We start from the raw sequence: 12,339 nt of genomic DNA, 5'->3' as shown, positions 1-12,339 counted from the left end.
GGAAAAAAAAAAAAAAAGAGAGAGGGAGAGAGAGAATAGAATCAAAGAAAAAGCAAATAGGACTTTTAAAAATTCAAATCGTACTTAATATGATTTAAAAACGTGAGGCAAGCTATTGGCGAGGATGCGGGGGGCGGGGAAAGAAGCCTTGTGCGCTGTGGGTGGGAATGCAAACAGGTGCCACTTTGGAAAACAGGATGGAGGTTCCTCCAAAAATTAGAAATAGAGCTACTCTACGGCCCAGTAGTCGTGCTATTGGGTATTCACCCAAAGAAAACAAAAACCCGAATTCACAAGCGTACATGCACTCCTGTGTTTGTTGCAGCATTATGTACTATAGCAAGGATTCGGAAGCAGCCCAAGTGGTGTGTGTGTGTGTGTGTGTGTGTGTGTGTGTGTGTGTGTGTGTGTATGTGTGTGTGTGTGTGTGTATATTTATATATGGTGGAATATTACTAAGCCGTAAAAAAGAGTAAAATGTTGCCGCTTGTGATCATGGATGGACCTAGAGGGTTTTATGCTAAGTGAAATAAATCAGACAGACTGAGAAAGACAAATACTACATGATTTCATTTACATGTGGACTCAAAAACAAACAAAGCAGAAACAGACCTATAAATATAGAGAACACACTCACGGTGGCCAGAGGGGAGGGGTGCGAGGGCCAGGCTTCCCGTTATGAAACCAGTCACAGAGATGAAAGGTACAACATAGGGAATTTTAAAAAGCAGGGGGAGGAGGGCCTGGGGGGCTCAGTCGGTTAGACATCCAGCTTTGGCTCCGGTCATGATCTCACGGCTCGTGAGTTTGAGCCCGTCATCGGGCTCTGTGCTGACATCTCGGAGCCTGGAGCCTGCTTCAGATTCTGTGCCTCCCTCTCTCTCTGCCCCTTCCCCGCTTGCGCTCTGCTCTCTCTCAAAAATAAACATTAAGAAGTGTTTTCTTAAAGGTATCACATTTCCGTGTATAGTGTGCATGTTGGAAAAATGAGCCACCACACAGGGAATAGGATGGAAAACCTGTAAACTAGTGAAAGGATGTAAAGGGAAACCGATAAAATAGAAAACACCCCCTAGGAGGGGCTACACGAGCAGCACGGGCCAAGAGAAAAGCGTAATAAAGGGCAAACAGCAGGGGAAATTGAGAGCACTTACTGGGTCTGTATCTCTAGTTGTAAAGGACGAAATAACCTCGACTGCTCATAATCTGGAGAGTCGCAGGTGGATAAGACACCCACGCCGTTTCAGAGACTTGCCCAAAACATAGTGACACAGGTAGATTGAAGGTCAGGTGATGAGGGACACCCAGGTAAACATGACAGACTGAGCACAACCATCTAATAAACCCGGAAAGGCCTGAAAGCCAGGAAAGAAAACAAGAGTTGGCGAAAGCTGTAAAGGTTCTGGATGGTACCGGTAACCTACCCGGTATTAGCGGGTCTCAGAAAGGGAACTCCGGAGCCAGAAGTAGGCTCTGCAGAGAGCCACATCCCTTACGTCCCGAAATACTCACTGGTTCAGGGCTGCTGGCCCTCGGGACCTCTAGAATGGCGAGGGATTGCAGTTAGGCATGTGCATGAAAAGCTAGTCGGGTACCACTTGGTTCACATGCAGCCCTTATCCACAGCCCTGGGAGACTCTCATCCCCTTGTGCCCAACCCCAGCAGAAGAGACTGCAGCTTTGTTCTCTGGAGGGGGTAAAGCAGAGTGTCCCCCGACCGCGGGCACCATGTAAGGGTCTCAGGCGTTAAAGTGACTGACGAATACTGGATGCTGAGACTCTTCATGTCTCTTCCCCCTGACCTCTGCAAGCCTCCCCAGGCCCATGCTCTCTAGGCAGGAAAGTAACAAGAGCCTGGCAAATGTGACCGGCCCAACAGGAATGGACTAAAGATCAAAGATATTGGAGGGGACACTGCTCCAATTAATATGACCCGGCTTGACCATCCTACAGACGATCTCGAAGCCGATAGGCTTTCTTCACGTACTCCCAGCTTTGAGTCTCCACTCTTTTTTTTTCATGTTTATTTTTGAGAGAGAGAGACAGAGCGTGAGCAGGGGAGGGGCAGAGAGCAAGGGAGACAAAGAATCTGAAGCAGGCTCCAAGCTGTCAGCACAGAGCCCGATGTGGGGCTTGAACTCACAAACCACGAGATCATGACCTGAGCTGAAGTTGGACACTTAAACAACTGAGCCACCCAGGTGCCCCCGAGTCTCCAGTCTTAAATATAGACAGGCGTCCCAGATCTCCAGACATTGGAGGGAATCTGACCTGAAACCTATATACCAAAACAATTGGGGGTGGGGGCAGGGAATGTAACTGGGGAGAAATAGATACCACATCGGGAGGAGATACTTTCAGGAAAATGCTTCACGTAACGTCATGTGATCAGAGAAAATAATGCGTCCGTGAAATAAAAGGATGTTTGTCAGTTATATCTCAATGAAAAAAAAAGTACTTAAAGAAAACCACACAACAGCCCAGGGTGTCAATTTAAAAATAAAGGGGGGGGGAGCGGGGCGCCTGGGTGGCTCAGTCGGTTGAGCGTCCGACTTCGACTCAGGCCATGATCTTGCAGGTTCAAGAGTTCCAGCCTTGCATTGGGCTCTGAGCTGGCAGCGTAGAACCTGCTTGGGATTCCTTCGCTCTCCCTCTTTCTCTGCTCCTTCCCTGCTAGTGTGCGCGCGCGCTCTCTCTCTCTCTCTCTCTCTCATAAATAAACTTACAAAAAAAACTTATGGAAAAGAAATACTCTGAGATCAAAAGCAAGTTCATGGAAACAAAACGTACAACTTTTTTTTCAGTGGTAGGTTTAGAAGATAAAGTGGAAGAAGTTCAGAGACTAGAAAAACATGACCATGACGTGGAAAATAGAAAAGTTGGAAGATTGGAAGGCGAATCCAGGAGGTTTTAGGCCTGAATAGCAGGACTTCAGAGAAAAGGAGAGGAAGAAATAATCCTAGCAGTAATAGTAGTAGTAATAAAGGAATCCAAGAGTTTTCCAGAACCGAAGGGCATGAGCTGTTCTATTGAAAGGGCCCATGGAGCTCCTGGTACAATAGAAAAAGTTGAACCAATGCCAGGCTCACCACTAGTGAGGACCGAGTGACAAGTGAAAAGATTCTACAACCTTCTGGAGCAAAAAAAAAAATTGTCATAGACAAAGTCTCAGAAATCTGGATGCTTCCAGACTTGCCAAGATCAACAGTAGAAACAGAAGATTAATTACTGTGGAATGCCTTCAAATTTCTGAAGGCGTCTGATGATCAGTGTAGAATTCAGTATTCTCACTGTCAGTCAACACTCAGGGTAATAGAGGAGAATGTTGTGGCACACAGGGTCCCAACAATTGCCTTCCCAAGGGGCGCCTGGGCGGCTCAGTAGGTTAAGCATCCGACTTTGGCTCAGGTCGTGAGCTCACAGTTCAGGGTTCGGGCCCCACATCATGCTCTGTGCTGACAGCTCAGAGCCTGGATCCCACTTCAGATTCTCTGTCTCCCTCTGTCTCTGCTCCTCCCCTGCTCATGCACCGTCTCTGTCTCTCTCTCTCTCTCTTAAAAATGAATAAACATTAAAAATTTTTTTAAAAAATTGACTTCCCACACACACTCTCAAGCTGCTTCAGCAAGACGTGCTCGACAGTGAGGGAGTGACCGAGAAAGAGGTATAGACAGAGGACGTGGGAAATAAGGTCTGTCCAGCACAGGACAAAGGGAGGGAGAATCCCAGGAAATGGGGAAGAAAGTATGCGGGAAGATGGCCATGCCCAAGGATTGAAGGAAAACTCAATCCAGGTTGACGCGGGTCCGGGAGAGAAGAATTCGAGAAGTTGAAATTCATTCACATCCAGCGTGATTCAGTTTCTTAAGACAGAAAGTAGTTCGTGGTGGAGGGTTTGGGGTTCGCGATCAGGTCTATAGAGAAATAAACACGCAAACCGAAACAAGGCGATTATTAACTCCACAGAGAGGACACATACACAGCAAAGACCAGTGATCGCAATATACGACTCTGAATCAAACACATGGGGTCAAAAATATAGTGCAAATACTAAAGGTCTCTAAACACGTGCAGGGAGGTCAGGTGTAAAGGTAGCTAAATTTTCACTTTCCGCAGTTGGCAGTCAATAGCCAGTGGTTACAATTCAACAACAACAACAACAACAAAGTAGCATCAGAAGCATGGAGGTAAGTAACAGACAAATTAGGTCAAAGACACCATTAGAAGAAGAAAACAATGATCCTAAGCCCACGACCTGGAAGTTGCCATTTGCAGCAGATATGAAATAGAATGTGACTCCACTCTGCCTCCACACACGTATTTTTAAGTATATATAAGGAACTCCTACAAATAAAATGAAATAAATAGATCCGGGTACACAAATAATCAAAGAACATGAACAAGCACATCGTGGAACAGGAAATCCTGAATGGCCCCAAACACGGAAAGATCTGCAGTCTCTCCAGGAGCCAAGGAATGCGAATTAAAGCCAGGAGGGCAGGGGCGCCTGGGTGGCGCAGTCGGTTAAGCGTCCGACTTCAGCCAGGTCACGATCTCGCGGTCCGCGAGTTCGAGCCCCGCGTCAGGCTCTGGGCTGATGGCTCAGAGCCTGGAGCCTGTTTCCGATTCTGTGTCTCCCTCTCTCTCTGCCCCTCCCCCGTTCATGCTCTGTCTCTCTCTGTCCCAAAAATAAATAAACGTTGGAAAAAAAAAAAATTAAAGCCAGGAGGGGGTAATGTTTTGCACCCACCAGTTTGGCAGAAATTAAATGCCTTACTGGTACCGAGGGTTGGAGAGAGCGTGGAGCGTTGGGAACTCCTATTTGCACTGGTGAGAGAGAAGTTAGAATTCTCACTTTAAAGAGCAGGTATCTAGTAAGGTTAAGGGGATGTGTATCTCCTCTCCTTTGCACAGAAAAATTCTCACATGCAAACAGAGACCGTGCACATATGTCCTGCAGCTCTGGACGGAATCGCAGTGTTGATTATGGGAAGGGTTAATAAATGGTGGAGTGAAAGTGCATACACCAGAATGACTTAATTCTGTGGATATCGAGACACATAAGCCCCAAAGATGATGATGCACGAGAAAAAGCAAGCAGCAGATAGGTTCAGCCTAAAACCATTGCTGTGAACTTGTTTCTTTTTTTAATGTTTATTTTTCAGAGAGACACAGAGAGACAGAGACAGAGTGTGAGTGGGGGAGGGGCAGAGAGAGAGAGAGGGAGACAGAATCCGAAGCAGGCTCCAGGCTCTGAGCCATCAGGACAGAGCCCCACATGGGGCTCAAACCCATGAACCTTGAGATCATGACCTGAGCCTCAGTCAGATGCTTAATCAACTGAGCCACCCAGGCGCCCCCTGATGTGAACTTGTCGTTCATGTGGGGCGTTGGTATCATGTATGTGACCGCTTATGTGTCATTAAAGTGTAACATAACAGGAAACATAGATACATACTAACTGAAAAGTAACAGTGGTCTCTTCTTATACTTTTATTGATTTGTAAAAACTTTTTGCGTGAGTTTCAGTTAGCACGGTACCACGCAAAAGGAGGACTGTCTGTAGACCCATTCAGGGGGCATTAACATCCTCGAAATAACGTATCGTCTCATCTAGGAATATGGTATATAGCTTTCTACTCATTCAGGTCTTCTGTTATTTGCTCATTACGAACACACTTTTGTAACGCTTTTTCCATTCCAACTTTCCACTGGATAATTGTTCATTCTCTACAAAGGTAAGTTGTCACGGCTTAAGAGAAGGGGTTTTCTGTCTCTAAGAGCCTCTTGCAATTGAAGCTTTTGGAATGTGTTTAAAGATGTTGGTTTGTTCGTGTATCGGTTATAGCTAGTTTTCCAGTGCTCCGGGCAGATAGAAGCATCTGGGTCTTAGAGGAGTGTGCATTCAGCATGCATGAGTCTGTGCTCCCCACACCTCTCTTATATTTCCCTACATGTTCCCTTTACTCCAGGCACACGGTAGGTACTTAGCATCATTTAAAAAAACTGAAAATTTCAGGGGCGCCTAGGTGGCTCAGTCGGTTGAGCGTCCGACTTCGGCTCAGGTCATGATTTCATGAGCTCATGATTCGTGAGTTCAAGCCTCATATCGGGCTCACTGCTGTCAGCCCGTCAGCGCAGACCCCTCTTTGGATCCCCTGTCCCTCTCTCTCTGCCCCTCTCCCGCTTGCCCCTTCCCAAAAAATAAATGTTAAAAAAAAAAAACCCTGAAAATTTCAGACATGCAAATGAACGGAGCACGTTGGTCAGTGTTGTAGCAGGGGAACCAGCCAGTGTGGGAACACCATCCCCTGAAAGCTTACCCAGCCTTGAGCCGAGGATGGTGGTTGCAGGTGACCTCTTGCCTGGCTTCCCCCTCCTGTTGCAGGAAGATGCTGAAACTGTGTGGAGAGACCGAGGACAAGCTGGCTCAGGAGCTGATCCACTTTGAGTTGCAGGTGGAGAGAGACGTGATTGAGCCCCTGTTTGTGCTGGCCGAGGTAAGCAGCGGGGATGAGGCCACCCGCGCTGAGACTGTTTTCCACCACGGATGATTACTGCCTGTCCGCGTGGTCAGGATTCCCTGGTATGACAGCCCCGCCCACTGTTTGTCAGCTCTGTCTCCCGCTCATACTCGTCTCTGTTGGCGTTCCGCTGGGGAAGGGAATAAAGCTGGCACTGTACCCCCTTCCCCACCAGGGTCTACACTGCTAGACCTACACTGTCCCTGCCCTCCACCCATCTCTAGTCTTCACTGAAATGAAGGCAGCCCTTCCTCAGAAGGAGACTCTGTAGGGGCTCACAGGTTATGTGTACATGGATTGATTTGATTTGATTTGATTATTTTTATTGTACTTTATTCATTTTATTCTTTTATTTTATTTTATTGTACTTATTCATTTTATTTTTTCTTTTATTTACCTTATTTTTATTTTATTTATTTTATTTTATTATTTTATTCATTTTTTTATTTTAATTTATTTTTATTTTCTTTTTCTTTTATTTTTTATTCTATTTTTTATTTTATTTTATTCATTTTATTTTACTTATTTTATTCATTTATTTTGTTTTATTTTTATTTCACTCATTTTATTTTTTCTTTTATATTATTAGTTTATTTTATTTATCTTATTTTATTTTATTTTTTATTTTACTTTTATTTATTTTCTTCATTTATTTTATTTTAATTTATTTTAGTTTTATTTTATTTTACCATTTTATTTTATTTATTGTTTTATTATTTTATTTTTTATTTTGTTTTATTCATTTACTTTTTATTTTATTTTATTCATTTTATTTTACTTACTTTATTCATTTTATTTTATTCATTTATTTTATTTTATTATTTTTATTTTATTCATTTTATTTTTTTCTTTTCTTTTATATTATTAATTTTATTTATCTTATTTTTATTTTATTTTATTTTTATTTTATTTATTTTATTCATTTATTTTATTTTTTTTTTAATTTTTGTTTTATTTATTTTTTTATTTTATTTTATTCATTTTAGTTTAGTTTATTTGCATGAATTCCAGTGTGGTTAACACACAGTGTTATATTAGCCTCAGCTGTACAACATACTGATTCAACAATTCTGTACGTTACTCAGTGCGCCTCACAATAAGTGTGCTCTTGGGATGCCTGGGTGGCTCAGTCGGTTGAGCGTCCGACTTTAGCTCAGGTCATGATCTCGCGGTTCGTGGGTTCGAACCCCGTGTCGGGCTCTGTGCTGACAGCTCAGAGCCTGGATCCCACTTCGGATTCTGTGTCTCCCCCTTTCTCTCGGCCCCTCCTCCATTCACACTTTGTCTCTCTCAAAAATAAACATTAATAAGTGTGCTCTTAATCTCCTTCATCCCTGGGTTTTAAAGGGTGCTAAATAAAAACGATTTTATTACAAAGACACCTTGAGGTCTCTGTGACGATTTTGCTGGCTTCCACCAAGTAAAATTGTGTGTCAAGTAAGAAACGAAACGCTTGGGGGTTTTATTTGCCTTGAACCCCGGACCTCCCCCCGATTGCCTCTAGTTGGTTCTATAAAACCTCCCTGGGTACCATCCTGTCCGGCTGCCTGCAATGATGTAAATGCTTTACATCTGCACAGTTTGTTCTCCAGTAGCCACCCATGGCCACTGAGCTCTTGAAATGTGGTTAGTGTGACTGAGGAATTCAATTTTTAATTTTGTTTAATTTTTGCTCCTGAGAATTTCTTTTAATTTTTTTTTTAAAGATGAAATTTATTATCACATTGGTTTCCTTACAACACCCAGTGCTCATCCCAACAGGTGCCCTCCTCAATGCCCATCACCCACCCTCCCCTCCCTCCCACCCCCCCATCAACCCTCAGTTTATTCTCAGTTTTTAAGAGTCTCTTATGATTTGGCTCCCTCCCTCTCTAACTTTTTTTTTCCCCCTTCCCCTCCCCCATGGTCTTCTGTTAAGTTTCTTAGGATCCACATAAGAGCGAAAACATGTGGTATCTGTCTTTCTCTGTGTGACTTATTTCACTTAGCATCACACTCTCCAGTTCCATCCACGTTGCTACAAAAGGCCATATTTCGTTCTTTCTCATTGCCACGTAGTATTCCATGGTGTATATAAACCACAATTTCTTTATCCATTCATCAGTTGATGGACATTTAGGCTCTTTCCACAGTTTGGCTATTGTTGTGTTCCTGAGAATTTAAAATGATGTAGCCACCAGGAGCTAGACGCTACCATATTGGATTAGCATTGCTCCAGACCACGTCTGGTTTCCTTCCCGGACTGCCCCCAGCACCTCCACATCTCCCGATGCAGTTTCTGTGACAGAATGTACGGGCAAATAAATACTTGGCTGCCTAAAAGTATTCAAGGAGAAAACCCTATATATGGTGGTTTGGCATAGATCAGCTCTAGACTTCTCAGATACCATCCGGTTAGAGGCCATTGCTCAACCAACAGCGTGCGTGAGAGGCCCTTCTCCCTTCATAAAGGTGGTTTGGGGTCCCAGGCAAAGCCTGACTGAAACCCGAGGGGTGTGTTTGACCTGGATGCTGAGGCTCACCTAACACCCCCCAGATGTCCCTGTGACCCTCCAACTTTGCTTCTGGGGGCAGTGATGACTCTGGGAGCCCAGGGCCACATCTTACCCGCCAGAAGTTATTAGCCCCCATACGTCAGTCATCCCTGCTCAGAAGATCTTCTTCCCATTTCTCCCTTCTCTATAAAAACCATAGCGTGAGATGATGCTGGTTTCAATGTACAGCCAATTTTCCCTTCGAAATTCTCACTTCCCGCCCCACTTTGGCTAAGCCTGGACCCCAAATCCCACACCCCGGGATGTTGAGAGAAGTCATTTTTTTTAGAAATAAAAATAGAAAAAGAGCATTCCCATACACCCACTACGGAAGAACTTGCTGTAGCCGAGCAAAACCATGGCTGTGTTTATTTGGTCTTTATTTTGGAAAAACTTCTTACTGAATTTCTATAAAAATATGTCCTGATTGCATTCCTCATCGGATCTCAGGTCTCCTGAGACTCGTCTCCGTCATCCGCCTGCTGTCTGTTTTGAATTAGGTCCGTGTGTCTACTCTTTCTGCTTTGCTCTCCACTTGTGACCCTGGTGTGGAGGACAGAGCTGGGATTGAGCCTTTTTTTTTTTTTTTTTGCTGGCTGAGGTAGGAACAAGAATGAGGCCAGGCATGTTTCCGATTCTGTGTCTCCCTCTCTCTCTGCCCCTCCCCCGTTCATGCTCTGTCTCTCTCTGTCCCAAAAATAAATAAACGTTGAAAAAAAAAAATTAAAAAAAAAAAAAAGAATGAGGCCAGGCATCAGTGAGCAGAGCAGAGCAGAACCCCTACAGGGTCTGGGTGATGGGGGGCCTGGCAGGTGTCCGGTGAAAAAAAGAGCAGAGGTCAACTCAGGATCAAGAATCAAAGGTTTCATCCGGAAATAAGGCTTGGGAGCCCTCCACCACACTTGTTGGATGGCTGGCTGTCCGTAGTTCTTTAAGAATTTATCTGGAACTTGGGGTGCCTGGGTGGCTCAGTCGGTTAAGCATCCAACTCCAGCTCAGGTCATGATCTTGCGGTCCGTGAGTTCGAGCCCCGTGTCGGGCTCTGTGCTGACAGCTCGGAGCCTGAAGCACCTGCTTCGGATTTCGTGTCTCCCTGTCTCTCTGCCCCACACCTGCTGGTTCATTCTCTCTCTCTCTCTCTCTCTCTCTCTCTCTCTCTCTCTCTCTCTCTCTCTCTCTCTCAAAATAACATTAAAAATTTTTTTTAAAAAATATACATTTAAAAAACGAAAAGAATTTGTCTGGAACTTCAGTTTGACTATGTCTCTTCTGTAACCACAGGTGGAAATCCCAAATATTCAGAAGCAGAGGAAACATTTAGCAAAGTTGGTGTTGGATATGGATTCGTCACGAACAAGGTAGAGTTTCTCCGCTTTCATTTTTGCTTCTTGGAAGGAATAGTGATCATATTTGGGGGGGGTAGCGTGTAGGGCTTTGCGTGTAGGGGTTTGCACGTTGAGTATGTTTTCATTGACTAAGTTTTTCCGAACACTCGTAACGTGCCAGGCACTGGCGGTAAGAGTCATGAGTCAGAGACATGGGGTCCCTGCTCTCTTGGGGGCTGAAGTCTAGTGTGGGAGACAGAAACCCTAGATGAGGAGTGAACACGTGGTGATTTCAGGCAGCCGTGAGTCATATAAAGAAGACGGCACTTGGGATGCATGGGGGGTTCGGTCGGTGAAACATCCGACTCTGGGTTTCAGCTCGGGTCGTGATCTCACAGTTCGTAAGATCGAGCCCCATGTTGGGCTCTGTGTTGACGGTGCGGAGCCTGCTTGGGATTCTCTCTCTGTCCCTCTCCCTGCTCACGCACACACTCTCTCTGTCTCAGTCTCTCAAAATAATTAATTAAAAAAAAAATGAAGATAGCACGGTGCAATTTTGAGAGAGAATGATGGAGAAAGGAAGGCAACAACATTAGGCTCGTTAAAACAGAGGAGGCTTTTTTGGAGGAGGTGACACTTGATCTGGGACACAAATGACAAGGAGGTAGCCATGTAGAGATTGGGCGCAGAAGGATTCATGACAGCAGGAACAGCACGTGCAGAGGTCCTGAGGTGGGGAGTCAGGCTGCCGTATCCAGGGTACAGCACGAAGGCAGTGTGGCTGGGGTTGAAGGGGCCAGTGGTGCAGCTGTCCCCTCTGTAGCCGTGTTCTGAACCCAAGACTATTATGAGGGAAGCACCATTCCCACTGTGCTGTTCTCCTCCGGCACTGTCTCCCAGAAGCCCCCAGAAAGCGCCTGTTACAGCAGGGGAACCTCCAGAGGCTCCGAGATGGGCCACCATTGACTCTGGCCTCCTTTTGTCCCAATGGCGCGTATCCACCTTTCTAATCCTTGCACTGGTGTGTGCGCCCAAGTTCACACCTCGAAGGAATGTAGGTTCACGAATACGAATGTGGAAGGCACATTTTGGTTCAACTCTAGGCCCTTTGGGCGGTCAGTTTTAATCACCTGCACAGCTCTTTTTTTATTTTCCTGAGAAAAAGAAACAAAAACAAACCCAGAATAGACGGATCTGCTTGGGCCGAGAGATGCAATATAGAATCCTGAACCAGGAATCTCTGGTGGGGTTCCCAGATCCAGGCCACCTGGTTAGGTTACTCAGTCCACCTGCCCCCCGAACACCAGTGCCCTCACCTGCCCACGGGTAATAACGCCACTTGTGGGTTGACTTGAGGATTGTTTTCAGTGTCCAATGAGATCACGTTTATCCCTTTTTTTTTTTTTTTTTTTAAACACTTTGCAACTGCTTTACAAAAGGAGGCAGCTACGGTAACTGGTTCAGACCCTGGAATTCTGCATCCGGACCAATAGGAAATGTAGGCCAGTCCCCCAAGACCAGAAATAGAACGGGTCGTATCAACGGAGACAACAAAGATTTCTTTAGTTAATTTTGTGTTTCCCGGACTCCCAGTCCACCTGAACGGTTTTGGGGGCATCTGGGGCCACACATCTGGTAAAAAGTTGATTCACTTCTTCCCAATGAATCTGTTAGAAACATTGTGGAGCGCTCCCAGAAACTGAAACGCGGTAGCCCCTGCTGTATATGTACTGGCTACACCTGAAAGTGACCGGGACAAAAACAAAGCCAGTGGTGTTAAATCCCGTTGCCTACGGAAGGTGGTGATGCTGACACTCTTCTTCTGTTAAGAAGGAAGAGGAACAGAAAGGTTGTCAGAGCTATTCTGACCCGGATCTGAGGCTCTCTTCTCCCCCCGCCCCCCAAAGTTTACGTATATATTTTGAGAGAGAGAGAGAGAGAGCATGAGCAGGGGAG

At 45.2% G+C, this 12,339-nt stretch overlaps 1 protein-coding gene across 1 annotated transcript in view; it reads left to right on the top strand.

Annotated features, from left to right (window-relative positions):
- The window catches only part of ARHGAP44 (Rho GTPase activating protein 44), an 84,390-nt gene that overhangs the window by 17,516 nt on the left and 54,535 nt on the right, over positions 1–12,339 (top strand). Inside the window, 2 exon segments of the mRNA XM_047090125.1 lie at positions 6,389–6,500; positions 10,340–10,416. Of these exon segments, the coding sequence (XP_046946081.1) occupies positions 6,389–6,500; positions 10,340–10,416 (189 nt within the window).

Source organism: Lynx rufus, unplaced genomic scaffold (genome assembly GCF_022079265.1).
Source record: "Lynx rufus isolate CCGP_SWC_20201006 ecotype Redwood Valley unplaced genomic scaffold, mLynRuf1.p SCAF_28, whole genome shotgun sequence".
Taxonomy (NCBI): domain Eukaryota; kingdom Metazoa; phylum Chordata; class Mammalia; order Carnivora; family Felidae; genus Lynx; species Lynx rufus.
Note: the sequence above shows the minus strand (reverse complement) of the source record. Positions and strands in the feature narration are given on the sequence as shown.